Raw genomic sequence first — 27,570 nt, forward strand, 5'->3', positions numbered from 1 at the left:
GCTACGGATGCCAAATTGTTCCGAAGGGAAGCCCTGGTGTCGTACCCTTGCCGTCAGGCCCTCATACAACACTAGTATGGCATTTAACAGGCGTCCCTGGAATCCAAATGCCTTCAATGTCTCTTTTAAATAGGGCCAGTCTATCCTATCGAAGGCTTTTTCTGCATCTAGACTTAATACCATGGACTGGATGTTTTTTTGTTTGGCCAGATCAATCAAATCTATAATCCTCCTGGTATTGTCCGCCGCCTGCCTGCCTTCGATAAACCCTACCTGATCCGAGTGGACTAACTCAGGAAGGACGCTACCCATCCTGTTTCCTATAAGTTTGGAAAAGATTTTAACATCTGAATTGATCAGGGAAATGGGCTGGTAGCTCTTGCAGTCTGGGGGAAGGAGGCCCCTGCTAGAATCTTTACACTTTCCACTGTACTAGTAGGATCCCTATACCCGCTTGTGTCATCATCACTCCATTTGGAGTTATCTTGTGCTTGCATTAAATTGTGTTTTCATTTGGCATTTAACCAGTTTTTCATCTTTTTTCTATAGTCAGTGAGTGCTGGAGGGAGCTTTAGCTATATTTTTATATAAATAAAGACATTAATTCAGTAGAAAGTGTGTGGTGTTTTTAACAATGTTTTAGCGCTACAATAGCAAGTATACCATTTCCTTTTTGACCCAAATAACGGTGAGCTTGCACCCGTTGGGGATTTCCAAACCCATATCTAGGGACTTCGTCGTTAACTACTAAAGTAAAGAAATACAAAGGGAGCTGTGCTAGGGGCATGGGATTAATCTCGGCCAGTTATATCTGCCCCGTCTGTCCCACCTAAACTCAGATCCCAAATCAAAGAACCCAGCTGTGCTTCAAAAAAAAAAAAAAAAAAGGTACAGCGCACATTTAAGAATAAGTATATATTTAATAAATATGGACAAATGTTGCATATTTATTACTTCAGGCATCTTTCAATAATAAATTCAACTAAGTGAACTTACGTCCTGGCATCTTACGCTTCTGGCATTGTACCATACAACATCCCATCTCCAAGGTTGCAGTTAAATAAAAGGGACCTTTAGTCATTTTCAATATATTTTTGGGAGGCACTTTTGCCATTTGCACGCTGAACAGAGACAAATGCAAAGAACATCCTTTTCATGAACTATTCAAGGTTGTTAAAACGTGATTAACAGGTCTATCTAGATCTTACAAATCACAGGTTTGCAATGATGTTTTACCAGACAATTCCTTTACTGCAGAGGTTCTCGACACTCCAGTCCGAGGGCCACCAACAGGCTCAGGTTTTCAGGATATCCCTGCTTCAGCACAGGTGGCCAAGTCTTTGAACCACCTGTGCCGACGCAGGAATATCCTGAAAACCTGACCTGTTGGTGGCCCTCGAGGACTGGAGTGTCAAGAGCCCCTGCTTCTCTGAAAATTAACTTGAATAGGTCTCAGAAAGACATTCTTTGCATTAGTTCCCTTTCTTCACCTTGCAAATTCCACAATTACAAACAGTGGGCCATATGCTGAAGGCGGTCTCAGCTGAGTGCATAGCATCTTTTAATGGCCTTACTATTTGTATACAAGGTTCTTTGATGCTGCAGATTGAATTCTGGTCTTATTCTTGCTTGTGAAAACTTTATCTCCTGTCAGTTTTTCCAGATTTCCTTTTGCCGGCGAGTAAATGTTTGGGCTTTAGATCGAAGACGTGTCTGTCAGCCTCTCCTTTCTTGCCCATGCGATTCATTTTCTTCTGGGAATTCTTCATGATAATCTTAGCCTTCTTTACCATCTGTTTAACAGGAGAGAGGAAAGGTTACTGAAAATGTCTATGTTATCAACACAAGGGAGCTTCTTTAACCCCTGCAGTGCTGAAATAGTACTTCTTAAACCCAACTTAGTGCAGCCACCACAGTTTCAGTTCTGCAATTCCACTGACATTGTCCTGCCATCATTAGATACAAAACGCCATTTGAATTGATTTCCTTATTTTCATTGTTCTAATTCACCTTCCTCACGTCTGGGGAATTATTTTATTTTGTTATGAAAAATAGCCTGTTTTAAAGCAACTTTCTCGTGACTGTCATGCAATTCTGAGAATATCGGCCTTTGCTTAGTGAACAACCGGCTGTTTTACTGCTGTCAGAAAGAAAACAACTCAAACCATCTAGAGCCGTTTAACCAAACTTGGTAGGATGATTTGGGAGACATTCAATACCATCAAAGATACTGACATTATTCAATACAGGAACGTGTCGTGTGCCCAGAAACACATGCTGATGTCTGCATCTGCAAGCTGACAAAATTAAATATACAAACCTTTACATCACGAAGTCCAGACACATCTCGGGAGGCTCGGGAATTACTGCGGCTGCGAGTAACAGATGTGGGTGGTTCAGATTCATCACGCTTGCGCTTTCTTTGCACACTTCTAGATCTTGCCTGCACTGCGTAGTGCGCCTGAGGATCACCAAAATCATGTTAGACGTCATATACAGTATATTGTACAAAGCATGTTCTTTACCCAGATTACTTTTGTTGGGGGGGGGGGGGGGGGCATTCAGCTTTTAGATCCCACATTCATTGTAACCATTTTCATTTATTCAATTTAATTTGTCATTACAGATAGACAAGAGCAATCTCTAGGCCGGTGTTTTTCAACAAAGGTTTCCCCGAGCATCCCTTGTAATTTTTAGGTCATTTTAAAGTTGTACCAAATACAGAAGAATTTAAAATGCATCTGATCTCAGACGCGCTATTAGTGAGGGTTGGGGTTCCTTACAATGCATCTGATCTCAGACGCGCTATTACAGAGGGTTGGGGTTCCTTACAATGCATCTGATCTCAGACGCGCTATTACAGAGGGTTGGGGTTCCTTACAATGCATCTGATCTCAGACACGCTATTAGAGAGGGTTGGGGTTCCTTACAATGCATCTGATCTCAGACGCGCTATTACAGAGGGTTGGGGTTCCTTACAATGCATCTGATCTCAGACTCGCTATTAGAGAGGGTTGGGGTTCCTTACAATGCATCTGATCTCAGACGCGCTATTAGAGATGGTTGGGGTTCCTTACAATGCATCTGATCTCAGACGCGCTATTAGAGAGGGTTGGGGTTCCTTACAATGCATCTGATCTCAGACGCGCTATTACAGAGGGTTGGGGTTCCTTACAATGCATCTGATCTCAGACTCGCTATTAGAGAGGGTTGGGGTTCCTTACAATGCATCTGATCTCAGACGCACTATTAGAGAGGGTTGGGGTTCCTTACAATGCATCTGATCTCAGACGCGCTATTAGAGAGGGTTGGGGTTCCTTACAATGCATCTGATCTCAGACACGCTATTACAGAGGGTTGGGGTTCCTTACAATGCATCTGATCTCAGACGCGCTATTAGAGAGGGTTGGGGTCCCTCACAATGCATCTGATCTCAGACGCGCTATTAGAGAGGGTTGGGGTTCCTTACAATGCATCTGATCTCAGACACGCTATTACAGAGGGTTGGGGTTCCTTACAATGCATCTGATCTCAGACGCGCTATTAGAGAGGGTTGGGGTTCCTTACAATGCATCTGATCTCAGACGCACTATTAGAGAGGGTTGGGGTTCCTTACAATGCATCTGATCTCAGACGCGCTATTAGAGAGGGTTGGGGTTCCTTACAATGCATCTGATCTCAGACGCGCTATTAGAGAGGGTTGGGGTTCCTTACAATGCATCTGATCTCAGATACGCTATTAGAGAGGGTTGGGGTTCCTTACAATGCATCTGATCTCAGACGCGCTATTAGAGAGGGTTGGGGTTCCTTACAATGCATCTGATCTCAGACGCGCTATTAGAGAGGGTTGGGGTTCCTTACAATGCATCTGATCTCAGACGCGCTATTAGAGAGGGTTGGGATTCCTTACAATGCATCTGATCTCAGATACGCTATTAGAGAGGGTTGGGGTTCCTTACAATGCATCTGATCTCAGACGCGCTATTAGAGAGGGTTGGGGTTCCTTACAATGCATCTGATCTCAGATACGCTATTAGAGAGGGTTGGGGTTCCTTACAATGCATCTGATCTCAGACGCGCTATTAGAGAGGGTTGGGGTTCCTTACAATGCATCTGATCTCAGACGCGCTATTAGAGAGGGTTGGGATTTCTTACAATGCATCTGATCTCAGACGCGCTATTAGAGAGGGTTGGGGTTCCTTACAATGCATCTGATCTCAGACGCGCTATTAGAGAGCTCAGACGCGCTATTAGAGAGGGTTGGGGTGCCTCAGAAATTTCACATAGGGTTCCTTAACCAAAAAAAGGTTGGAAACCACTGCTCTAGGCCAACCATCTCTCACTTATTTGAATGAGCCTTTGTGGGCGTTGGGCGCAGTCACAAGGACAGAACGGTTGTAGGGATGGAGACAAAAAAAGAAACTATCCTTTTATAAAACAACGAGCGCACTGTGGTGGTAACAAAGGATCTTACCTCATCCTTCTCAGCCATGTCAAGTCCAAGAGAACTCATCTCCGTCTCTAAAGTCTTACGCTGAACCTGTCATGCAAACACCATTACAGTTAGTATAATACGTACATTATGTTCGGCGTTAAACATTTTTGTGGTACTGAGTAAGTAGATTTGTCTCTGTAGCCAAACACTTGCCTTTTTCGCAGTTCGTGGCAGCCTCGGTTTGTGTACATCTTTTTCCTTGGACGCCAGGATCTTCAGTTTTTTCTTCTCCCGGATCTGCATGGCCAGCTTTCGGATATCCATCATTTCCTCATCCTCACTCTCAGAATCACTATCGTATTCCCCGGCAGTTTCCTTCAGCTCTTCCTCCTTCTCCAATTCTTCCAGTTTCTTAAACAACAACAAAAAGGTAGCACAGATCAGTTTGCCGTCAGTCAAATGCTGCAGATAAAACCTCATACTCAAACACCCTGCAGAAAAACTGCAACATTTATACCAAGACTACATAGGTCAGGGGTGGCCAACTCCAGTTCTCAAGGGCCACCACCAAGTCAGGTTTTCAGGCTATCCCTGCTTCAGCACAGGTGGCTCAATCAGTAGTTGAATCGCTGACTGAGCCACCTGTTCTGAAGCAGGGATAGCCTAAAAACCTGACCTGTTGGTGGCCCTTGAACTGGAGTTGGCCACCCCCGACATAGGTATACATCTTTGAATGAAAGCAAATGCACTGTAGTTTGTTGCTCATTTTTGGGAACATTCATGTTTTTAACCACGTTTAATGCTAACCTGTGGTAAATATATGTTTTTACAAGCTGTACATTTGTGAAACACAATTCCCCCGATATTCATTTCTCCGTCTCCATTTTGCCAGCAGAGCATCACTTACCTTCCCCTCTGTGGGATTCTACTTCCGGTTCTCAACTGCAAGCAGGGAGCCGCTACCTCCAGACAGACGCACACACACACACAGACACGTGGACGCGAACACGCACAAGCACGGACACACGAACGGACACGTTTTCAGAAGTCTAACTCCAGGAGATTACTCGTATGTTGTGTGGGGATCTATGCTTGCCACTTTGTGGCTTTTCATTGACATCCCCTCTGGATAAAATGCAAGTGTTTTTCTCCAACCCTATAGAGTCTTATTGACTTTGGCTCATATCTGTTCCATTACTTGGCTATCCGGATGATGTTCACCTCATGAACATTATAATCATCGTTTGGTTACCCTTAGCACACTCTGGAGCAGCAGTTCGTGGGAATTATTTCCCTTTCTTACCTTCATGATGTCTGGATCAATATAATCAGCAATATTATGACCCTCCCAGACCTCTGGTACGATGTCGTATCTTTCAGATGGATTCATTAGTTCCCAGTATTCTTCAAAAAAATTAATATAAATATAGGTATATATTAGTAACAATGTGCAGGGATTGGGGCACACACTTAAATAGTATAGACCAGGCTGCCGGAGCAGGTGCTGCTATAAAAGTAGCTATAAGCTACTGTACAAAAATGACAAAAGGATAGGAACACCAAAAATATGCAAACATTTTATCAGCCCAATGTTTCGTCCCCCCGATGGAGCCTTGATAAAGGTGCAAGCTCTTGATAAACGCTCCAGAGGGTAGCCGAAAGGTTGGGCCAATAAAAGACCATGTGCGTGTCTATCCCTTTGTTATTCAGGTATATTAGTACAAATACACATTTATGGATGATCAGCACTTGCTTTTGAAAACCCACATCTCAGGAGACGTTATTCTGATCCGCAGATCAGCAAAATACGACTGATTAAATTGACCCAGGGCTTAAAAAAATTCCCCCCCCCCCCCCCCCCCGGTAGCTTTTAGAGGAAAGTGATGAAAATACAGGTTTCATAAAAGGTGACCTTTCTTTGCTCTTAGCTGTAAAAGAAAAACTTTAACCGGACAGCATTTCTACATATGAATATATATTGAGAACATATTATTCAGTTCTGATAAGAAATAGTTCTTAAGTATTTTTATTTTACTACTATATTATACCTGTTACCTACATAAAGATGTAAAATACTAACATAAGAAACACTTAAAAAAATAGTTAGTGTAGCTTAAAAGGCAAGTTATTATTATTTAAAAAAAAAAAAAAAACTGTTTGTCTACACAGGGAGGGTTTCATTTCTGCCATTGTGCATCCCCTCCCCCCCCCAAAAAAAAGGGTTTCCTCAAGACAAGAATAGATATATTTGGACAAACATCTAACGATTTTTCTCACAGTTGTAAGAAAATGTACAGGAGGAATGAGCACGCAAGTGCTCAGAGGAATCATTATACAGTATGTATTCACACAACACTGAATACAATACTTACTCTGCAGATCCAAGATATAATCATCACCCATTTCAATTTCAAGATCCTTCTCCTGTGAAGAAATATGTAGCATGTGAGTATTTGTCAGGCATGATTTCTAGATCATGACATTGTTCCTCAAAGTGCGTGCGCGCACACACACACACACACACACACACACAAAACTCACCAGTCTCCTTTTAGGAGCATCCGTTTCCATGCGTTTCTTTCTTGTCAACGCACCTTCAGGTATAAAAGCCGGCCTCTCCTAAAAGACATAACCAACATCAAAGCAGGCAATGTATAGAAAATGTCTACGTTTCACTATGAAAAAGGCCAGTCAAGCATTAATCCAGAAATACAACCTTCACTCTAATGAGCACATCCTAACACAGATGTGTGCATTAATGAAGTATTATCACTGGCCAGTGTTATATCACCTTACTTTTTTTTGTAGTAAATATTAATGTGCATTACAGGGCACTGACGGCCTTAAGGATACCGGACACAAGTACCTAAAAGTTATTCTGCGTGTGCAATGATTCTCACTGCAGGTTACATGTACTCCGCACAAAGGCAAATAGCATGGTCGTACTTGTGTCCCCATTTTTAGAATGTTATTGTATATTTGTCAAAATTATTTTGCATAAAAGCCACAGACCTAACTGCGTAACTTTTTGCATAAGTCCATTTTTAAGCATAGTTGTACAGCCAAACCGGATCTCGAACCACAAACACACCGAGCAAAATGCTCCTCTCAAAGAAAAGTTCTCACTTTTCTTTATGCTCAAAAGATTGGGAATGCATAAAGAGAGCACTAATTCTGCGTTATACACTATGCTTCCAGTTTCCCAGCATTCAGTGCGTCTCATCATGTCATGGCTGAAAATGGTCAGTGAAGGACCAACATGCCACACTGCTAGGGGTAACCTAGCTTCAAAAAAAACCCCAGCAAATTACAAAGCAGGCCCCACTGACATGAACACAGGCGTCAACACACACACACACAGGCCACACACAGGCCACGCACACACACAGGCCACGCACACACACACAGGCCACGCACACACACACAGGCCACGCACACACACACAGGCCACGCACACACACACAGGCCACGCACACACACACAGGCCACGCACACACACACAGGCCACGCACACACACACAGGCCACGCACACACACACAGGCCACGCACACACACACAGGCCACGCACACACACACAGGCCACGCGGCTTCTAACTTACTGAGAGAACATGAACATCAAGAAGATAAAACTGACCTTCTCATCTCTCTTGGCTGGCACAGCTAAGTGCAGCCTGTTCAGTACATCATTAACCTTGTTGCCTCGCATTTTGGTTTCAACGCGATGAGCCAAAAGTCGGTCACAGGCCTAATGTTATAAAAGGAATAAATAAATAAATCTAGAACTGCAAACGTATTCACTGTGATTGTGTTACAGGAGAATTCAGAGGTGGACAGACCTCGGTTTTGACTTGAATCACTCCTTCGTCGGTGAGTGTGCTCGTCTCGATTACAGGCAGCTCTTCCTTTTCCAAGTCCTGGAATATTTTCTGAGAAGTAAAGAGAACGCCTGGTTACTTTCTGTGGCGAAAATGCAAATCACATCGCAGAGAAGCTACAGGCAGCAAGACACAGCAACTGTGCTCTTAACGTTTCATTTAAAACTCAGGGCTGCCCTGTGCTACTTTGAACATAACATTTTCCAACAGGGACACTGTTTAAAAGCACTATCCGTGCTGTTTTTTTTTAAACACAGTATTGAATCGGGGTTTCCGGTGCTACGCCCCATACAATTCAGCTTTGGGACCCCCTGATACCAGAGATACTTCCCTGTGATAGATATATACATACATGTATAATGTACATTTTTTTTTTACAATTTGCAGTGCCAGAAGTGTATTGGAACATACTTTTGTACATAGCTGAAAAGATTTACAATATGCCATAGAAATATATGGTACAAATGTTGAAGTATTACCATAACTTTAGTGAGTTTGTGTGTGTATAAAAAACAAAAACAAAATAAAAACCAACATGTAATTGCTTGAAGTGAAATTAAAATGAGCAGAAGCAGACAGTACAAAGGCCCATCCAAAGTATTTTGGGGACAGAATTGGCTCATGGGCAGCAAGTTAAAGAAACCTGCGACTCCTGTAGGTCTCTTACACGAAGACTGTATTTATTGGTCTTATTGCAGACTCATCACACCAAAACAGTGCCACAATTGAAGGGAGTCGGCTAAAACCGTGCCATCTAGAATTAGAAGTAAAATATTCTTTATTTGTAGACATAAAGGACTTACCTGCTGTTCTTCAGGAAGTTCAGAAACCCTCTTGACATCACATTTATTCGCGACAACAATCAGAGGCTGGTTTAGGAAAGGAGACAAAAGAGAAAGGCAACATTTTATTTTGTTTCATGGTTACCAGAGGAGATTTCTCCCTCGTGTTTTCAGGGGCTACTTACTTTGTTGGAAAATAGAGGGCGGATGTTGTTGAAGAGTTCGAGCTGCTCCTCTAAGGTGTGGCCACACTGTTCAGATATGTCCATCACGAACAAGACGGCAGCACGGAGGTGAGCGAGGGCAGTGATCGCCTGCATCTCTATAGTATTCCGCTCTTCCAGGGGGTGATCCAGGATACCAGGTGTGTCCACTACCTGCAGTGCACAAGTGTCACCTGATCAGCGCACTGATCAATTAAACCCCTTCCCTAAACTGCACTGTGATGCAGAGTCACTGTGGCAGCAAAGCTGTTTCCTCAACACAAATGCGCTAACGAAGTGATATATTTAATAGGATCAATCTGTGTGACAGAAATTCAGACAAGCATTTTAAGCATTTCATGTTACCAGGGTAGCCACGTGCCCTATCCTTTTATCTTTACACTTTCACATCTTTCTTTATGTAATCGCTGTCAGGGCGCAGTGCGCATTATAATATATATATATATATATATATATATATATCTGTGTGTGTGTGGTTTTTTTTATCTGCTGGGTACGATGGCCCCTTCAAAAAGTGCAACCCCTTCTTCCCAATTTGAACTTTTACAGTGCCGAGGTCAGGCGGCACCAGAGTGCAACCGTAAGTGATCCGGAACGATCACGATTCAACTAGGCTGGGATACCGAAAACGGACGTGCAGTGGGTTGCTCTTCCACTGTGATGACGTCGCAGGTTCTTATTGGTCCGTGGGAGTGAGGCTTGGATGTCAGCCATATTGATTTCCCAAGTCAGACCAGAAACACAAGCACATAAAAAAGGCAAATATCTCAAGAACAGGGGCACCCTCCGAGATAAAAAAAATAACACGATTAAGCTCCACCGGACCACCAATTCCTATTGTAAAATAATATGGATTTTGCCTTCTCATTATTCCTACAGTCAATCTTCTCTAATTTTCCAAATGCAACCTTTTTAAGACTAAACTGTAATCTCTAGCACTGACAACGGGACACACTGACTCTGTGATGTAAAAATGTGTATGGTGGCTATTAAACAGAAAAGCTCATTCCATGCACCGTGAAGGGAGGATAAACTGTTCATGCAACACATTTCCTATACCTGTCTTCACATCGATATTAAAATGGCATAAAACCAACCTGCCAGCGCAGATATTTGTAATCCATATGTCCGACAAATAATGATTTGGTGGTAAACGCGTACGGCTGCACTTCCACGTCTGCTCTGGTCACCTGGAAAAAGGATAAACGATACCTGAAGCATTTCGTTCAGAGTGAAGCACAACACAGTATTTATTCTCTGTGCGCAAAACAAAAATGCATAGTAAAAAAACTAATCAAATCCCTCCTCCTCATTCATTCAGTCACCCCACCCCCAGCTGAATGCACATCCAATTTCAACTCTACGCAGAATGATATTTCCTTGCATTTCGGTCTTCCTAATAGAAATATCCAAGATCGCACATGAGACTAAGAAAAGAAACAGCATCTGAAAAGATCGGCATGTAGTGATTAAAAAGAAATAAATAATTTTAAAAAAAACGCTGTGAAGACTTTCACGCAGCTCAGGACATTATGCCATTACTTGCATCCCTGAGCCACTGTGAGCTCCGATGCCCCCGCTTGTACTGTATGCATGCATGCAGTGTATGGAGGAGAGGAGGGAGCAGCGACAGGCTTTACAAGGGATTCTGGAACTGGAAATTGCATTAGAGATTCATTTGTTGAAATAGCAAGCTATAAAGGCTAGGGACTTAAAAACCAACTTATACTAAAACTTTAATGTAAACAATAATAATTTAGTTATGGTATTACTTGAACACTAGCATGTTACATATACTTTTAGTTTAGAATAACGCCTGAACATTGATAGGTTAAAGCAGTAATACTACATTTCCCCCTCTTTATTTTCCTTATTTTTATATGTAAAGAATGTGACAATGTACAATTCTACATTATTGCCTAAGCTGACAATCGTTTGGTGCTCCTGTTATAAATCTGTAAAAATCCTGCTTGTGTGCCTAACATAATGGCTGCCTTTCAGTTCCAATTGATCGTTCAGTGTAATTCAGCAGCTACAATATATTATTATATTACTAAGGTAACATTATCAATCGTTACAGTTTACAGCTCAAACTGGAAACATTGGTAACACATTATCACAAACAGGAAAGTGTTGCAAATATCTTGCACTGCTTGGGAGTTGGGTTAAAAGCTGCTATAGAAAACAAAGGATGCTTTAAAACTTAATGCCATTTTTAAGAGTTGAACAAATAAAAAATAAAAAAAATAGGTCACTATTATCTAATACTACAGAACGATTTATTACAAATAAACTTAAGATTTCACATGTTTTACTGCTTTAAAAATCACATGGCTAAACTCAGTTGATTTTTTAAAATGTTCAATATCGAATTTTTATATGAGGTAAACAAACCTTGTTTATAAAGCTAGATTTCCCAACATTCGGATAACCGCACAGAAGAAGGGTTCGTGTGTTAGGATCAATAGTTGGCAAACGAGACAGATGCTGTCGTACTGTGTGGAGAAAAACAACACAAGTTACAAAACAGCCAGATATGAGAAATTAGGAGCATGCTCAAGTGACATCCAAACACCGACTATATGTGGGTCTGGAAGGTACCATCTTATATCACACGTCAGTCAGCGCATTGATCTCACCTTCTGACATGTGAGATTTCAGAGGACAAACAAATAGATGGAAAGTAATATAATAGATCACGTTCAGCAGTATTTGGAAGACCTTTTGTCCTATACCGAGCTCTCTCTAAAAAATGCTCCTAGAGAAGGCCAATGAAACAGATAGCTCGTGCTTAAAAGTCATGTAAAAATCATAGGCCCGTCCTTCTCTTTTAGATAATCCTGACAGAAAAGTTAAAGATGGACCTGCATTTTACATTTACGTACTCGAGTGAGCGACTCAGGAAAGTATACACTTTAATAGTCACGCAAAAAAAAAAAAAATTCATCTATACACGGATACAAGCTGCCAATGTATCATTATTACACGGAAGGACCAGACAGGCACAAAGAGGCGTAAGATGCACCATCCCCACATACCTTGCTCCAGATATTCCAGACTCTGCTTCTGCCTTTTGATAATTGTGCACATGCGTCCCAGAGCCGCCCGTTTTAACTGCTTGCAGCGGTATAAGGAGTCGCCATACTTCATCAATCGCACGTAATCCTTGGCCACGCTGGAAGCGGAAGACAAAAGGTAAGAGACGGTTCAACAGCACACGCAGGAGAGATACAAGGACGTGGGAGGTAAAAACGCGGCCTTACTTGACGATTAGGTTCTTGGCAATGTTGATTTGTCCCAACGCCAACTTGTAGTGATCTTTGTCATAAAGGACATTCATTAAATCAGCATAGAACGGATGCACATCCTGTAAAGAGAAAAGTATATATTAATAAAATAAAAATGTCAATTGTCTAACAATAAAACTTATGATACATCCACACTGGGGCTGAGACGTTGCTGCACTAAAGCAAACCTGTTTAGAAACCCCATTGCTAGCTTTCTTGGCTGTTTCTTGACTGAAGTATTTGTGAGTAACAATTAGAATACATTTGCAGCAAATTGGTCCCGATAAGCCTGCACTCTCTCTTGATGCCACGTAATTCAACAACGTATTATCATATAACCATGCTCTCTTACACGGAACAGGGAAATAACCTGCAGACTAAACTAAAATGTGTGTACGCACGTGTGTGTATAAAGACTACCACTTGTGCTGAAGCAGGGATATCTTCAAAACCTGACGTATTGCGGGGTCTTGAGAACCCTTGATCTACAGGTTAGAGATGGATTACTTTTTATTTGAAAAATAACACTTCTAGTTCTGCTCTACTATAGAAAATTATTTTAAGACACAGTGCTGCCTAAGCTGGAGTCCTGCTAAATCAGAAGAAATTCTTAAAGGTTTAACCACTGCCCTATGTAAAAAGTATTGAGGAGTCAGACTAGTTGATGCAAAGGTGATGGGTGTTTCATTTATACGAATGAACTTCTGTTCCAAAAAGCACCAAATATTTAGAACATTCGGGAAAGGTTGTTTGCTTTTTGAGAACTTTTTCAATTGTTCTTTTTGATAAACCTTGAGGGATATTCTATAAACAAAAAATGGACGCAGAAAAAAATATTTATATGGACCAAGTGCAAAAAAATAAATAAATGTCGACAAGTGCTTTGACTTCCTGTGTATTTCTTAAACGAGGTTATCTAAACACAATCTTGGAACTGAATTTACACTAATCATCCTTTTTAGTCATGGAGGAAATGTATGCCGCTGATTTCTAAAGAGATTAAATATGGCATGTTCACACGTTTTGGCATGTTCACACGTTACTTACATCCAATTTTGGGAAATCGGTGATAATTTGTGATAATCTGTCGTGGTAATTCTGCTGAGTGTATTTGACTTTTCTCATATAAAAATGCCGAATACGGTTGATTTGATAATTTTTGTGAATAACGGTCGGAGTCTTCCTCTGAGTCTTCGACAAAGTCAGGTCTATAAAGTCCTGCAAGGAAAGAATAGTTGCAATTAGATGGCTCGAGCACCTAATAGTTATTAATTGACATCACATCCGTGTCTACACTGCATAACTCCAATTGCTCCACTCGGCACTGTGTTTTTACGTTGATTTGGCTTGAGTACAATTAACATGAGAAGCAGAAGCCTACGTTTGAGTGGAAAATAAACCAGATGCGATTCCTCCTCATCGCGTTGCTGATATGAGCACGCTGTAACCAAGTACCAAATATGCTCTTCCCAAAGAAGAGTTATAGGTTTTTACAAATTAGACACTTTATTCTGAGGTTTCAGCCCAGTGCAGTCTTTCCATTTCCTACGATTTTTTAAAGTCTCCGTAGATGTAGAAATATCAAAAAGGGTCTTATCTCAAGTGTATACCAAGAACTGTTCCAGGAGGGAGACATCAGACCATGATTATATGTTGAAATGGGAAAAGGATCTAAATATTGAAAATCGCTAGAGAAAGCTGGGAAACTAATAGGGAGGTAGCCACAAAAAACATCTATTTGTACTACAACTATGGAAAATATATATGTATGAAATTATATTTTGTTGATATCTGAACCCAAAGAGATTAAGCTTAATCTATCCTGGCACCTTAAATATGGCTGGAAAAGATGTGGCAAGATCTGGGATCTTGTGGAGGTAATAGCATTTAAAATACAATTGGGCCCATTAAATATAGTTCTTGCCTAGCCAATTGAGGATATCGATCATAATATTAAAAAATTGGTATCCCATATTCTAACTGCGGCAAGATGTTTGATCTCAGTATATTGGAAGAATCAATATAGTCCCCCTAAACATATGATTGTGAGGAGAATAAATGAGGCTGAGGATGGAGAGGCTGACCGCCCTGTTGCGCCATAAAATGAGACCATTTTTCAAGATCTGGGAGCCCTGGATTCAAGTTCTATAAAATAGATACGATTATTAATAAGTAATCTAAACTAATTCAACTGAAAAAGCCAATTAGAAATTGCTAAAAAGTTGCTCCCTAAGGCCGCATCCATGTTTAGTGCTTGCGGGCGGAGGCACGCTGAGGCGCGCTTCCGCTCGGCACTGAGCCCCTACAGCCGCATTGAGAGCGGCTTTAGTAGGGGGCTCGCCTACGCTTCCGCGCGCTTGCGGAAGCGTAGGTCTTAGGGAAATTTTTAATTTTCCCGCTTGCCAGAGCGCAGGGCCGGTCAAATAGCGGTTCACCCCCAATGAGGGCGCACCAGCTCCGTGACGTCACCGGCCCGCCCGCCGACACGCTCCCGGACGGCGCGCTGTCTAAGGCCAGGGAAAGCACCCGCTTTCCCTGAGCCTCAGCGCGCCTCCGCCCGCCCGCCAGAACCATGGCCGCGGCCTAAGGCTGCGCTTACGTGACCAAGCTACAGCGCTACCAAAAATCTGGTAGTCACTGTTTGATATTTTTTCAGTAACGGTCTCCCCTTGTGGCCATTCAGAGAGCTTCTCCGTGCCTCTGCCCTCCCCCTTTCTGACATCACTAGCCTTGTAGCCAGTGATGTCACCTAAACTTAAATTACAACTATCGCAATGGCGACAGGTGACGTCATTGGTCGCGTCGGCGTCACCGGCAGTATAGTGCCAGCGACGTCAAAACAAATGTATTGCCGCCGCTGCGTGCGCTTATAGTAAGCGCGACTGCTTTGTCGCGATCGCTGGAAGTCATCTCAATTTGATTTTTTCAGCGACCGTAGCCTGACGTCGTCATTATAAGCTTAGCCTTAAGCTACTCCTATCTTTCTGCAAAGGTGTAGAGATGTTTAATTAATTATGTTGACTGGTAGTTGTAAATATTAATTATGTTGCTGTGTGTTTTAAGAAATGAAGCCAGTATTTGTAATTGGTATGATAGTACCCTTTTTTATTTCTCCCCTATTTTCTTTCTGTATGCTCTGAAGTAAAAACTGGCTGGCCTAATTAAGCATGGGCACATATAGTACATGCGATTGGGGAGAGGGTCAAACTGATATCCCTTTAAGATTTAACATTTATCTCTACAGACAAGTAAATATTACTGCTCCCCCAATGTATCTCAAATGCTCCTTGATATTCAGCTGCAAAGTGTATATTTTTTATTTTCTCCCTCATAACTCGCTCCTCTTGTCAGTGCAAGTTAACGCAAGGCAGATATCCGCCTACTTTCAGCCCAAATCCACGTAATTAGGGAGCTTTGCATATGTTGGGGTGTCCAGTTTATGGTCCAATAACGTATAATACACAAAAGAAAATAGTCTAAAGTAATTGAACATTTAATTTCATTCTCCAGCAAGTTTCGTGGCAACTTTCACCCCCCTATCTGCGTTGCTCCCAGGGTGATATTTAATATAGAAACCTCAACTGAGGATTTGAATGATTAACAGTGCGGATTTCGCATCGCCACCATATCTACGTGACATCTCTGCGCTGGGCTCCCCATATCTACGGGACATCCCATGTGCTGGGCGCCCCATATCTACGGGACATCCCCTGTGCTGGGCTCCCCATATCTACGTGACATCTCTGCGCTGGGCGCCCCATATCTACGTGACATCTCTGCGCTGGGCGCCCCATATCTACGTGACATCTCTGCGCTGGGCTCCCCATATCTACGGGACATCCCCTGTGCTGGGCTCCCCATATCTACGTGACATCTCTGCGCTGGGCTCCCCATATCTACGGGACATCCCCTGTGCTGGGCGCCCCATATCTACGTGACATCCCTTGTGCTGGGCTCCCCATATGTACGGGACATCCCCTGCGCTGGGCTCCCCATATCTACGGGACATCCCCTGCGCTGGGATCCCCATATCTACGGGACATCCCCTGTGCTGGGCTCCCCATATCTACGGGACACCCGCTGTGCTGGGCTCCCCATATCTACGGGACACCCCCTGTGCTGGGCTCCCCATATCTACGGGACACCCCCTGTGCTGGGCTCCCCATATCTACGGGACACCCCCTGTGCTGGGCTCCCCATATCTACGGGACACCCCCTGTGCTGGGCTCCCCATATCTACGGGACATCCCCTGTGCTGGGCTCCCCATATATGAAAGTGGCTGTAGTCAGAGCCGCGGCCCTGCCGCCTCCACGTGTCTCCTGGAGCTTTAAACACGTGCTCGTGAAATAAAGCGCGCGCGCGGCGGCGGCGGGTACCGTCTCATACCTTAGCGGACGGGACCACCATGATCTTCTTGAAGTTGTACAGCGCCATGTCTGCGGCCCGGTGATCTTCCCGAACCGGTGGCGTGCGGAGGGGAAGCGAGAAAGGGCAGGGAGAGGAAGGAGGGGCGTGGCGTCATGGATCGGAGGGAGGCGGGGCCGGAGCACTCCGCGGCCATGATGGATAAGGGCAGATTCCTAGTACATGACCATACTAGGCTGGCAGAGATTTACGTGCGAGCTGGCAGCAGAGACGTACGGATCCCCAGTGTATAATATCATAATGTTATCACTGTGCCGCAACTGGTTATGGGCTTAGTATAATAAGCAGTTGGATAGCTGTTGTGGGGGCAATTACCGGTGCAATGTGTACAGGAGCTAACTCGGTGACAGCGACGTATTTCTACCAGTGTTAATGGGGTTTTCACTCTAGTGTAGGATTTTTGCCAGAATCAAATATGGTCTCCAACCTGCTTCACCCCCTTCCTCCATGACTCCTTGTGATGGAGGCGCTCCGGAGATGACGTGTTCCGGGTGGATTAGAGTACTAGGCGGCCATGTTTGGTTGTGGCAAAACGCCTGATATTTCTTGTGAGTTAAACGGGCGTGATATAAAAATGCTTATGTTTTGTTCACCTTATTAGTATGTGCAACTGATTTGTGTGTCTCTACTGTGTAGTGCAGTACCACACACTGTATAACCTATATATTCCTCATGCGTATATATTATATGAGCTATACATAGTCCAGCTTTTAGTGATTAGTGTACCTGTGGAGCATCGAGTAGCTGTAACCGTTCAATATGTTTGCCAATGTGTGACATAGGAGAAAAGTTTTTTTTTGTCCCTTTTGCTCCCATTCGTGGAAGCTGGAGGATTGAAGACATTCTGCATAAAAAAATATATATGAAATCAACTAGAGTGGTAACTCAACGCTCAACCATATGAAATACACAATAAGGTGCAATGGGTTGCAAACATACATAGCACAACACGTTACCTCCAGGATAACGAAAAGAACCCAGTTAGCTGCACCCGAAGTAATTATAACAGCTGTAATAGATTGGGATACCAGTTGTCCCACTAGGTGGAGTGTAATCACTCCTGCCTAACGACACACGTGAGTCAGAGCTCACAAAGCCAAAATAAAGACATTTTATTAATACAACCGCGACGATTTAAAAATGAATACATAACAAACAAATGACTAAAAAATCCCCTATAGGGTGATTCCTGACAAGACCAGACTGAGAACTAGCAAGTGTAGAATCAACTATTGAGGTAATACTCAAATGGTGCACTTAGTATCATAGTGCATTACCCCTTGCTAGTACTCCTAAATGGATACAAATTGTAAGTGTTAATAACTATTGTAACTCACATTAGTCCTAGTCAAAAAGACGCAGTGGGTGGTATGTAGTAAGGGATAACCTGTATGGGTGTAAATACCCTTGGTTAAATGCCTAATAAGCACACAACGTATCCTGCATATAGCGACACTCAAAACCTAGTGTAGAGTCAGCCAATTAAATAATGGTGCTAGGCATAGTGTAATTCACATGTGTACATTTCCATCAGAGTATGCATAGTGTAATCACGCAGTGTATAATGTTAAAACTGCCTATGCAAAAAGCAAACCACCTACACATATATATATATATACATTAGTTGTGGCCAGAATGATCGCCCTTTATGCAGTAATAAACACATGTACTAGGCTAACATCAGTTTGAATACAATGTCCCAATCGAGGTCTGTACTGAATGTATTCTAATGACCAAAACCGTGTTACATTACCCTGGTTTAGGCATAAGGACGCCAACTCTACGACAAGGTAAGATAAAACTTACAGCCTAGTGTGTCCCGAAGTGGATACTGCATTACCAGCCACAGGTTTACACAGCATGCGTCACACGAACCGACACCCTGAGAGACGCCAGCGTCTATGACAAAGAACTTGTTGTGCTTGTAAAAGGAACGAGTTAAGCTATCTGGCCATACTTTTACCCTGCGTATACCCCGTGGCTCCAGAATAATTACAGAACTTCTGCTGTATAGATTTGGTTGCCCCATATATATTGAGAAACATGTCAACTTTCAAGACAAGCATTTTTAGCGGTTTCATTGAAAGTATTGCTTGACAGTGTGCAGTAAATAAAGTCTGGTTTTCTAAAGCCACCAAATTTCTAAAATGTTATACAGCAACAGTTTTAAATGATTTGGGGGCACAGGCGCATTCATAAAGGCACGAGAAAACACTGACAGACAGATTTTCAGGTACAGTGAGAGAGACACTGTTAGAGACCTTGTCAAAGTGACATTCTTGTAGGAAGTGTGTTTCAATCTGCGATGTCACATGGCAGGCTAATCACATCTGACATCTTCCCTGTAACCTCATCTAGAGTTGGCTGCAAGGAGATGGACGTTTATGAACCATGAGTCACTGACAACTCCAGAAGCGCTACCAGCTGAGGAGACTTCCTTCTCTTGCTGCCAGCTCGTTGCATGAAAAGCAGTGTAGAGCACAAGTTACAACTGCTTATTTATTAGCACCCGATGACTCAATTAATTAAAGAGTGATATGTTTTATGTTTACTGCATCTGTTAAATGCTTGTCTGTATTGCCATGATAATTAAAAGTCTCTATCTCAAATGAATAAACAATGGTGATTTGTCTTGACATTTGTCTAATTATGTAGGTGTTTAACAATTTTTGTTTTAATTATATTTTCTACTAGCTTACCTAGCACTGAAGTTAGGCTGACTGACCTGTATTTCCTTGGGTCACCCTTGGAACCTTTTTAAAAGGTGGGAGTTACATTTGCTAATTGCAAGGTATCATGTACCCATCCTAATCATAATGAGAGTTTGCATACTACTGTTAACCTAGAAAAAAAAGAAGCGCTCTAGACACACTCAAGAACAAAAAAGAGAAATATATATTATAACCAGGTGCTCAACACAATAAGACTACATCATCAAGGATGTACTAGTGTAAGGAATCCGCTCCTGGGTTTTGCTGAAACCTTGACCTTACAGAACCTTGCAGCTTCTAGGAAATGTTCCCTTGTACCTGGAATCAGAATCACCTGCTTCTGCTATTGGACTGCAGCCTGCTTCATGCTGCCTCCTGTGCAGCTCTCTCTCATTGGCTGTCTGTTCTATTTAACTCCTGCCCCGCCCACCAGGAAGTTGCTGGTCATAGACTTTCTAGTAACTGTGTTTGCCACAGCCTGTGTTTGGCCTGCCTGGCCTTCTGGTCTTAGTTCTCTGTTACTGGCAGACTCCACCGCGCGGCTGCAGTTACACTGAAGCCTCAGTGTTTCTTGTCCTGTCTGCTGTACCTGTTCCCTGCTTCCAGTCCTGCAGAGGCCTGCATCGGTGCTTCCGGATACCTGCTGCATATTCTCCTTGTAGAGGCCTGCATCGTTGTTACCTGCTGCAATATCCTGCTCCCGGTGGTCTGGTGCTGTTCTGTGCTGACGCACTGGACCCCCTATTCTCTCCTGCAGAGGCCTACATCGGTGCTTCCGGATACCTGCTGCATATTCTCCTTGTAGAGATGCAAGGTAATAGACCAGAGTCCAGTGAATAGTGCTCTAATGACTATAGGTAAACAGTATGTAGTATGATAAGTGCATATCTTGATTGAAGAACTTTATAAAACAGGTAAGGTCATCTTAGGGAGAGTAGACAGGTATACAGGTAGGCGTATGGTATAGACCTATATATTAAGTCCTGGTTAGTGGTGCAAATGGAGAATGATTAGCTCCACTGCCTCACTGCCAATAAGGACAAGGTCTAGAAACGCAAACAATAACCTATAAGGTGTCTCCCAATTAGTAAATGGGTACCTCACTTAGACATTCCTGGGTTCTTCTGAGCGGCGTGCATCTGCGGAATATTGTCCAGTATTCTCCATGAGGCGCGGTGATGCGGAGCGCAGCCAAGCATAAGGATGTGACAGGATTCAGCAGTGGTGTTAAAAACACTTCTTTATTGCGACATCATGATGCAGACAGACAAGGAGAAAAAAGGGGGGATGGGGGATCTCGCTCTTACGCGTTTAACGCCTGCTCGGCGCTTCGTCAGAGAGTAGAGATAGTGTGCTGGTCTCTCCCTGCTTATAGATCATACTGCCTACCGGAAATTGGATGTCTCAACTTGTTCCGGCTCAATAATGTCATTTCCGGTTTCCGGAACAAGTTGAGACATCCAATTTCCGGTAGGCAGTATGATCTATAAGAAGGGAGAGACCAGCACACTATCTCTACTCTCTGACAAAGCGCCGAGCAGGCGTGAAACGCGTAAGAGCGAGATCCCCATCCCCCCTTTTTTCTCCTTGTCTGTCTGCGTCATGATGTCGCAATAAAGAAGTGTTTTTAACACCACTGCTGAATCCTGTCACATCCTTATGCTTGGCTGTGCTCCGCATCACCGCGCCTCGTGGAAAATACTTCTCCTTGTAAAGGCCTGCATCGTTGTTACCTGCTGCAATCTCCTGCTCCCGGTGGTCTCCACTGCTCACAGCTGTACCCGGCTAGGGGGTGCTGTTCTGTGCTGACGCACTGGATCCCCTATTCTCTCCTGCAGAGGCCTGCATCGGTGCTTCTGGATACCTGCTGCATATTCTCCTTGTAGAGGCCTGCATCGTTGTTACCTGCTGCAATCTCCTGCTCCCGGTGGTCTCCACTGCTCACAGCTGTACCCGGCTAGGGGGTGCTGTTTTGTGCTGACGCACTGGATTCCCCATTCCTGTTCCTGTCTTCGTTGGAGCACCTTCGCCCAAGCGTCCTGTTGCCGAACCCCAGCATGGATATTGTTTACCCTGCCTTCTCCTATCCTGACCCCGGCTTGTCAACGGATTATCCTGCCTTCTCCAGCCCCGACCCTGCTACGTACGACCACGGAATTCGCAACCCGGATCAGGCTTCGTGGTCTAAGGTCGGTGTATATCTATCCCCACCTCAGCCCCGCGGTCCGGTCCAGGTTTGTGGTGAGCACGTACTTTACAACTAGTAATCAAGAAGTGGTGAACCAGATATCACACCACATCCAAAATATACTTAATGATCAGTCATAATCAAAAGATGTGTATACCGGAGGGCTACCCCCGCAGCAGCTTGATGTATAGTGTGCTGTGAAGGTGCACCCTAGGTAGATAATTGAATGTGAACTCGAAGAAAACGTAACCTAGTAAGGGCGCTCAATCACACTCTGGATGTATTATGAATGAGTTAAAAAGAACGTATTTATTAATATCCAATTAAAATAAAGGTGGTTAAAACGATCATTAAACAAAAATGTGTATCCTGTAGTGCAAACTCTACATCAGTGTCCAGGAAACATAAAGGGGTGAGGGGTGCAATAAGCCCCTTCACTTGCTGTGTCTGGAAGGTTGCCAGAGACTAGCAAAGTGGTACTAAATGGCCACTGTCCTTACACTTCCTGCTGTCCGGCCTTCCTGCCTCTCACCTGTCTCCCCTACAATCTATCCTAAACGCTGCTGCCAGAATCACTCTATTCTTTCCTAGATCTGTCTCAGCATCTCCCCTCATGAAATCCCTCTCCTGGCTTCCGATGAAATCCCGCATCTCACACTCCATTCTTCTCCTCACTTTTAAAGCTTTACACTCTTCTGCCCCTCCTTACATCTCAGCCCTAATTTCTCGTTATGCACCATCCAGACTCTTGCGTTCTTCTCAATAATGTCTTCTTTCTACCCCCTTTGTATCTAAAGCCCTCTCCCACCTTAAACATTTTTCACTGACTGCCCCACACCTCTAGAATGCCTTCCCCTCAGTACCCGACTAGCACCCTCTCTATCCACCTTTAAGACACACTTGCTTAAAGAAGCATATGAGTAGCACTGTGGATATTCTGGACACATGAAACATAAAGCTTGGCCCCCTGCAGATGCATTTACCAGAACTCCCTCCTACTGTCTCTGTATGTTCTCCCTACCTACCAATTAGAATGTAAGCTCCTCGGGGCAGGGACTCCACTTATTGTTACTTTTATGTCTAAAGCACTTATTCCCATGATCTGTTATTTATATTATATGTTATTTATTTGATTACCACATGTATTACTACTGTGAAGCGCTGTGTACATTAATGGCGCTATATAAATAAAGACATACAATACAATAAGGACTATATTAAGTACCTAATCAGTAGCAAACTATTGTAGCAAAATCCCTAAGAGTGTTGGTACATCCTATCAAGGGGACCCTTGTCAGGTATGCCTAATTGTGACCCTCTACAGTAATATTGCTGTAAGGCTCACACCTTGCAGTATGAGAGCCAGCATACAACCTAGACAGGTATCCACTCGGTAAGTGTAGCAGTTGTATACCAATTGTACAGCACTATGTATGGAAGAGACTGTGTGCTACATGTCTCTTAGGCAGTGCTCGGTATACTGTATGGAGGCATCCTGGGTAGATATACTGGTGTGGTGATATGTATCTTGGTGCTCCAGGTGTATAGCTCTAAATTCACGTGCAGACACACAGTCTGGCAGGCTAGTGTGCAGGGTACTGATGTTAAGACCTGAAGTGCATAACCTAAAGTGATCCCTGGCACGTAACTCATCTCCAGTGCTGAGTCCAAATGATGTCAGGTAAGTACTTGTAAACACCTTCCCGTGTCCTCAAGTAACCCGCCAGTATATCCTGTTGGCCGTATGCCTCATGATCAGGAGTTAAAAAGTCCCTGCAGCTCGCAATAAGTGCTGCGAGTGTAGGCACAGTATGTATGAGAGTAGTAACTGCCAACGGGATACTGAATCGGTGTTGACCCTATGTGCGCCCTTATACCGTCATATCTAGTACTAATGTACAGAACCCAAAGTGACCCCTGGCACATAACTGATCTCCCGTGCTGAGTCCAAATGAGTACTTGTAAACACCTTCCCGTGCACTCAAGTAACCTGCCAGTATATATCCTGTTGGTCGTTGACTCATGTACAGAGGTAAAATATCAAGGAAATTTAACAACTTTGATGACTCCAAGGAGTATTAGGTATGAAAGTTCATTAACTGCCTCACAACAGGGCTCATCTACTTGGGTATCTGCATCTGTGGAGAGAAATATGTCGGGAAGACAAGAAGGCCATTCAAGCAACGGATTCTTGAACATCTAGGGAGTATTCATAACAAAACTGATACTCCTGCAAACCGACATATTAATCTTTTCCACGGTGGCAACATTGATCAGATAAATTGATCAGATTTATGGGTATAGACCAGTACTCAGTAGGTATAAGAAAGGGGAACTGGGACGATTACATTTTTAAGCGGGAAGCAAGGTGGATTTATACTCTCAACACCCAGTCACCAGGTGGCCTCAATGAAGGCTTCATGTACACTCCATTCATCTGACTTCCCCACATACTGGTCCCAATGTATCCATTATGATCACATATGTATTGCTCTCTGCTCCACCTGCATTTTTCCCTGAAGCGAGACATTGGTGCCCCTGTCACGCACCACGTTTAATATATTCATCCATAATGGTTTACTTGAATCCACAAAGCACCGTGACATTTACTGGTGACTTAGGCTGTGCTTATAGTGCCGGCGACAGCGACGTCGCTTCAAAACAAATGCATTTAATCTGTAGCATGCGCTTATAGTAGGGGCGACGGCGACGCAGCGACATGAATCTCTGTAGTCAGTAGAATTTGATTTTTACAGACACGGTCTCCTGGTGACAGGCTGTAACCAATCAGATAGCTTCTGATCTGATGCAGGGAGAGGGGAAATGTGTCTGTGTGTGAGTGCAGGGAGAGGGGTGTGATTGTGTGAGGGGGGATTGTGTGTGTTAGGGGGGATTGTGTGTGTGTGTGTGTGTGTGTGATTGTGTGTGTTTGTGTGGGATTGTGAGTGTGTGTGATTGTGTGATTGTGTGTGTGGGATTGTGTGATTGTGTGTTTGTGAGTGATTGTGTGTTTGTGAGTGATTGTGTGTGTGTGTGGGGGGGATTGTGTGTGTGTGTGTGTGTGTGTGTGTGTGTGTGTGTGTGTGTGTGTGTGTGTGTGTGTGTGTGTGTGTGTGTGTGTGTGTGTGTGTGTGTGTGTGTGTGTGTGTGTGATTGTGTATGCGTGGGATGGTGTGTGTGTGTGGGATTTTCTGTCCGGGATTGTGTGTGTGGGGGGGATTGTGTGTGTGTGTGGGATTGTGTGTGTGTGGGATTGTGTGTGTGTGTGGGATTGTGTGTGTGTGGTATTGTGATTGTGTGTGGGAATGTGATTGTGTGTGATTGTGTGTGTGTGAGATCAGGGCCGCCAACAGAAATCATGGGGTCCAGGACAAATGAAAAAAGCAGCGGCTGGCAGGACTGCGGGGTGGGTGGTAGCGGGGGCCCGGCGGCTGGCGGAACTGCGGGTGGCCGGTGGGTGGTGGGACTGCGGGGGGCCGGTGGGTGGTGGGACTGCGGGGGGCCGGCGGCTGGCGGAACTGCGGGTGGCCGGTGGGTGGTGGGACTGCGGGGGGCCGGTGGGTGGTGGGACTGCGGGGGGCCGGTGGGTGGCGGTAGCCCGGCGGCTGGAGGGACTGCGGTGGCAGGCGCCCAGCTGCTGGTCACAGCAGTTTGCTGCCGGCCCTGCCCCGCTGCAGGCACCTCTCAGTCCCACAATGGCTGCTCGTGTGTGCGCGGGGCCCGCCGGCGAGGCGGAAGCTTAGCCCAGCTGACTTCCGCCGCTGCCGAGAGACCCGGCACCGGGTGCAGCAATTTATTATTGGGGTTGTATTTTTATATGTATTGGGGGGAGGGGTGTGTGTATTTGTATATGTATTGTTGGGGGGGTGGGGGTGTATTTTTATATGTATTGGGGGGGTGGGGGTGTATTTTTATATGTATTGGGGGGGTGGGGGTGTATTTTTATATGTATTGGGGGGTGGGGTGTATTTTTATATGTATTGGGGGAGTGGGGGTGTATTTTTATATGTATTGGGGGGGTGGGGGTGTATTTTTATATGTATTGGGGGGTGGGGTGTATTTTTATATGTATTGGGGGAGTGGGGGTGTATTTTTATATGTATTGGGGGGGTGGGGTGTATTTTTATATGTATTGGGGGGGTGGGGGTGTATTTTTATATGTATTGGGGGGTTAAGTAAAAGTTGCACGCTAAAATTTGTTTTTCCGTGGTAGGAGCGCTATGGGTTGAGGGGGGAACCTGCTCCTTTCATTTGTCCTGGGCCCCATGATTTCTGTTGGTGGCTCTGATTGTGTGTGTGTGTGTGTGTGTGTGTGTGTGTGTGTGTGTGTGTGTGTGTGTGTGTGTGTGTGTGTGTGTGTGTGTGTGTGTGTGTGTGTGTCTGTGTGTGTCTGTGTGTCTGTCAAGTGAAACACACTATATGAACAACTTTCAAATAGTAAATTATCCCATAATTTAAATTAAAAGTACTGTAAATTCAGCATACAAACAGAAATTACAACTCCTCTCCATTTCAGCCTTCCCCCTTGCTCTTGTCCCCGCCCCTCTGCCTTCTGTCACTCCCCTTGTAGCTAGAGACGTCTCCCAAACTCAAATTACAACTTTCGCTTGGGCTACGGAGACGGGAGACATCATCCGTAGCCGTAGCCGTTGCCGGCACTATAAGCGCAGCCTTAGGCAGCATACTTGTCCCAATTTATATTTGGGACATCTGCCATTAATATCCTTTCTTATATTGTATGTTGACCTGTCCACTATTGTACCCACAACAGCATTGGGTCTATATTAGATTTCAAACTTACTTGGAGTGGCATACATTATGCGATAACTGTGGCCTCTCAACTGAGACATACACTAATAGGGCTATCAAAGGCCCCTCTGTTAGGTATCCATCACAATCACTTACATTATAAGTGGACATGATTGTCACGAGTGGCTTACAAACAAAACCCCCCTACTATCAGAACACAGCAAAACGCGCTGTGTTAAGCAGGGATGACGTCATCAGTCAATTAACGAGGCATTTGCATATAGCTATATATACCAGCATTTCGTTCGTAAGTCCCCCCCCCCCCCACACACTAGTGTTGAAAAGGCGTGTAAATGCGAAACGCGAGCATCGACAATGGGTGCACGTGCAGGAGTTCCATGCTTACAGCTGTGAACAAACCCACGGACTACAGTCGGCACCTGCATGCATGCCACAGCTCTTAGTTTCTGTACATAGTACTAGATATGACGGTATAAGGGCGCACATAGGGTCATTACCCCAATCAGTACCTTTTTGCAGCTAAAACTCTCATGCATACAGTGCCTGCACTCGCAGCACTTCCTGCAATCTGTATTGACTTTTACCTCTGTTCACGAGTCAACGGCCTTATCAGTTTTGTTATGGATACTCCCTAGATGTTCAAGAATCCGTTGCTTGAATGGCCTTCTTGTCTTCCCGACATATTTCTCTCCACAAATGCAGATACCCAAGTAGATGAGCCCTGCTGTGAGGCAGTTAATGAACTTTCATACCTAATACTCCTTGGAGTCATCAAAGTTGTTAAATTTCCTTGATATTTTACCTCTGTTCATGAGTCAACGACCAACAGGATATATACTGGCAGGTTACTTGAGTGCACGGGAAGGTGTTT

General features: G+C 44.1%; 1 protein-coding gene across 1 annotated transcript; it reads right to left on the reverse strand.

The window, feature by feature from the left end:
- Positions 1-900: 900 nt before the first annotated feature.
- Positions 901-17,141, reverse strand: GTPBP4 (GTP binding protein 4). The gene is made up of 17 exons (XM_075587795.1): positions 16,992-17,141; positions 13,652-13,822; positions 12,581-12,684; positions 12,356-12,492; positions 11,712-11,812; positions 10,415-10,507; positions 9,279-9,470; positions 9,115-9,180; positions 8,273-8,362; positions 8,071-8,181; positions 6,977-7,054; positions 6,808-6,859; positions 5,739-5,839; positions 4,649-4,846; positions 4,475-4,540; positions 2,321-2,461; positions 901-1,793 (listed from the first exon to the last, which is right to left on the reverse strand). Exons 1-17 carry the CDS (start codon positions 17,037-17,039, stop codon positions 1,641-1,643), a joined length of 1,902 nt encoding a protein of 633 aa, XP_075443910.1. The 5' UTR covers positions 17,040-17,141; the 3' UTR covers positions 901-1,640.
- Between the last annotated feature and the right edge of the window lie 10,429 nt (positions 17,142-27,570).

Source organism: Ascaphus truei, chromosome 2 (genome assembly GCF_040206685.1).
Source record: "Ascaphus truei isolate aAscTru1 chromosome 2, aAscTru1.hap1, whole genome shotgun sequence".
Lineage (NCBI taxonomy): Eukaryota > Metazoa > Chordata > Amphibia > Anura > Ascaphidae > Ascaphus > Ascaphus truei.

Excerpts from the sequence above, each read along its gene's own strand:
- GTPBP4 (XM_075587795.1), bottom strand. The coding sequence starts at position 17,039 with ATGGCGCTGTACAACTTCAAGAAGATCATGGTGGTCCCGTCCGCTAAG. Across the intron at positions 12,493-12,580 it reads GCCAAGAACCTAATCGTCAA|CGTGGCCAAGGATTACGTGC; the intron begins GTAAGGCCGCGT and ends TTCCGCTTCCAG. Across the intron at positions 8,363-9,114 it reads AACTTCCTGAAGAACAGCAG|AAAATATTCCAGGACTTGGA; the intron begins GTAAGTCCTTTA and ends TTTACTTCTCAG.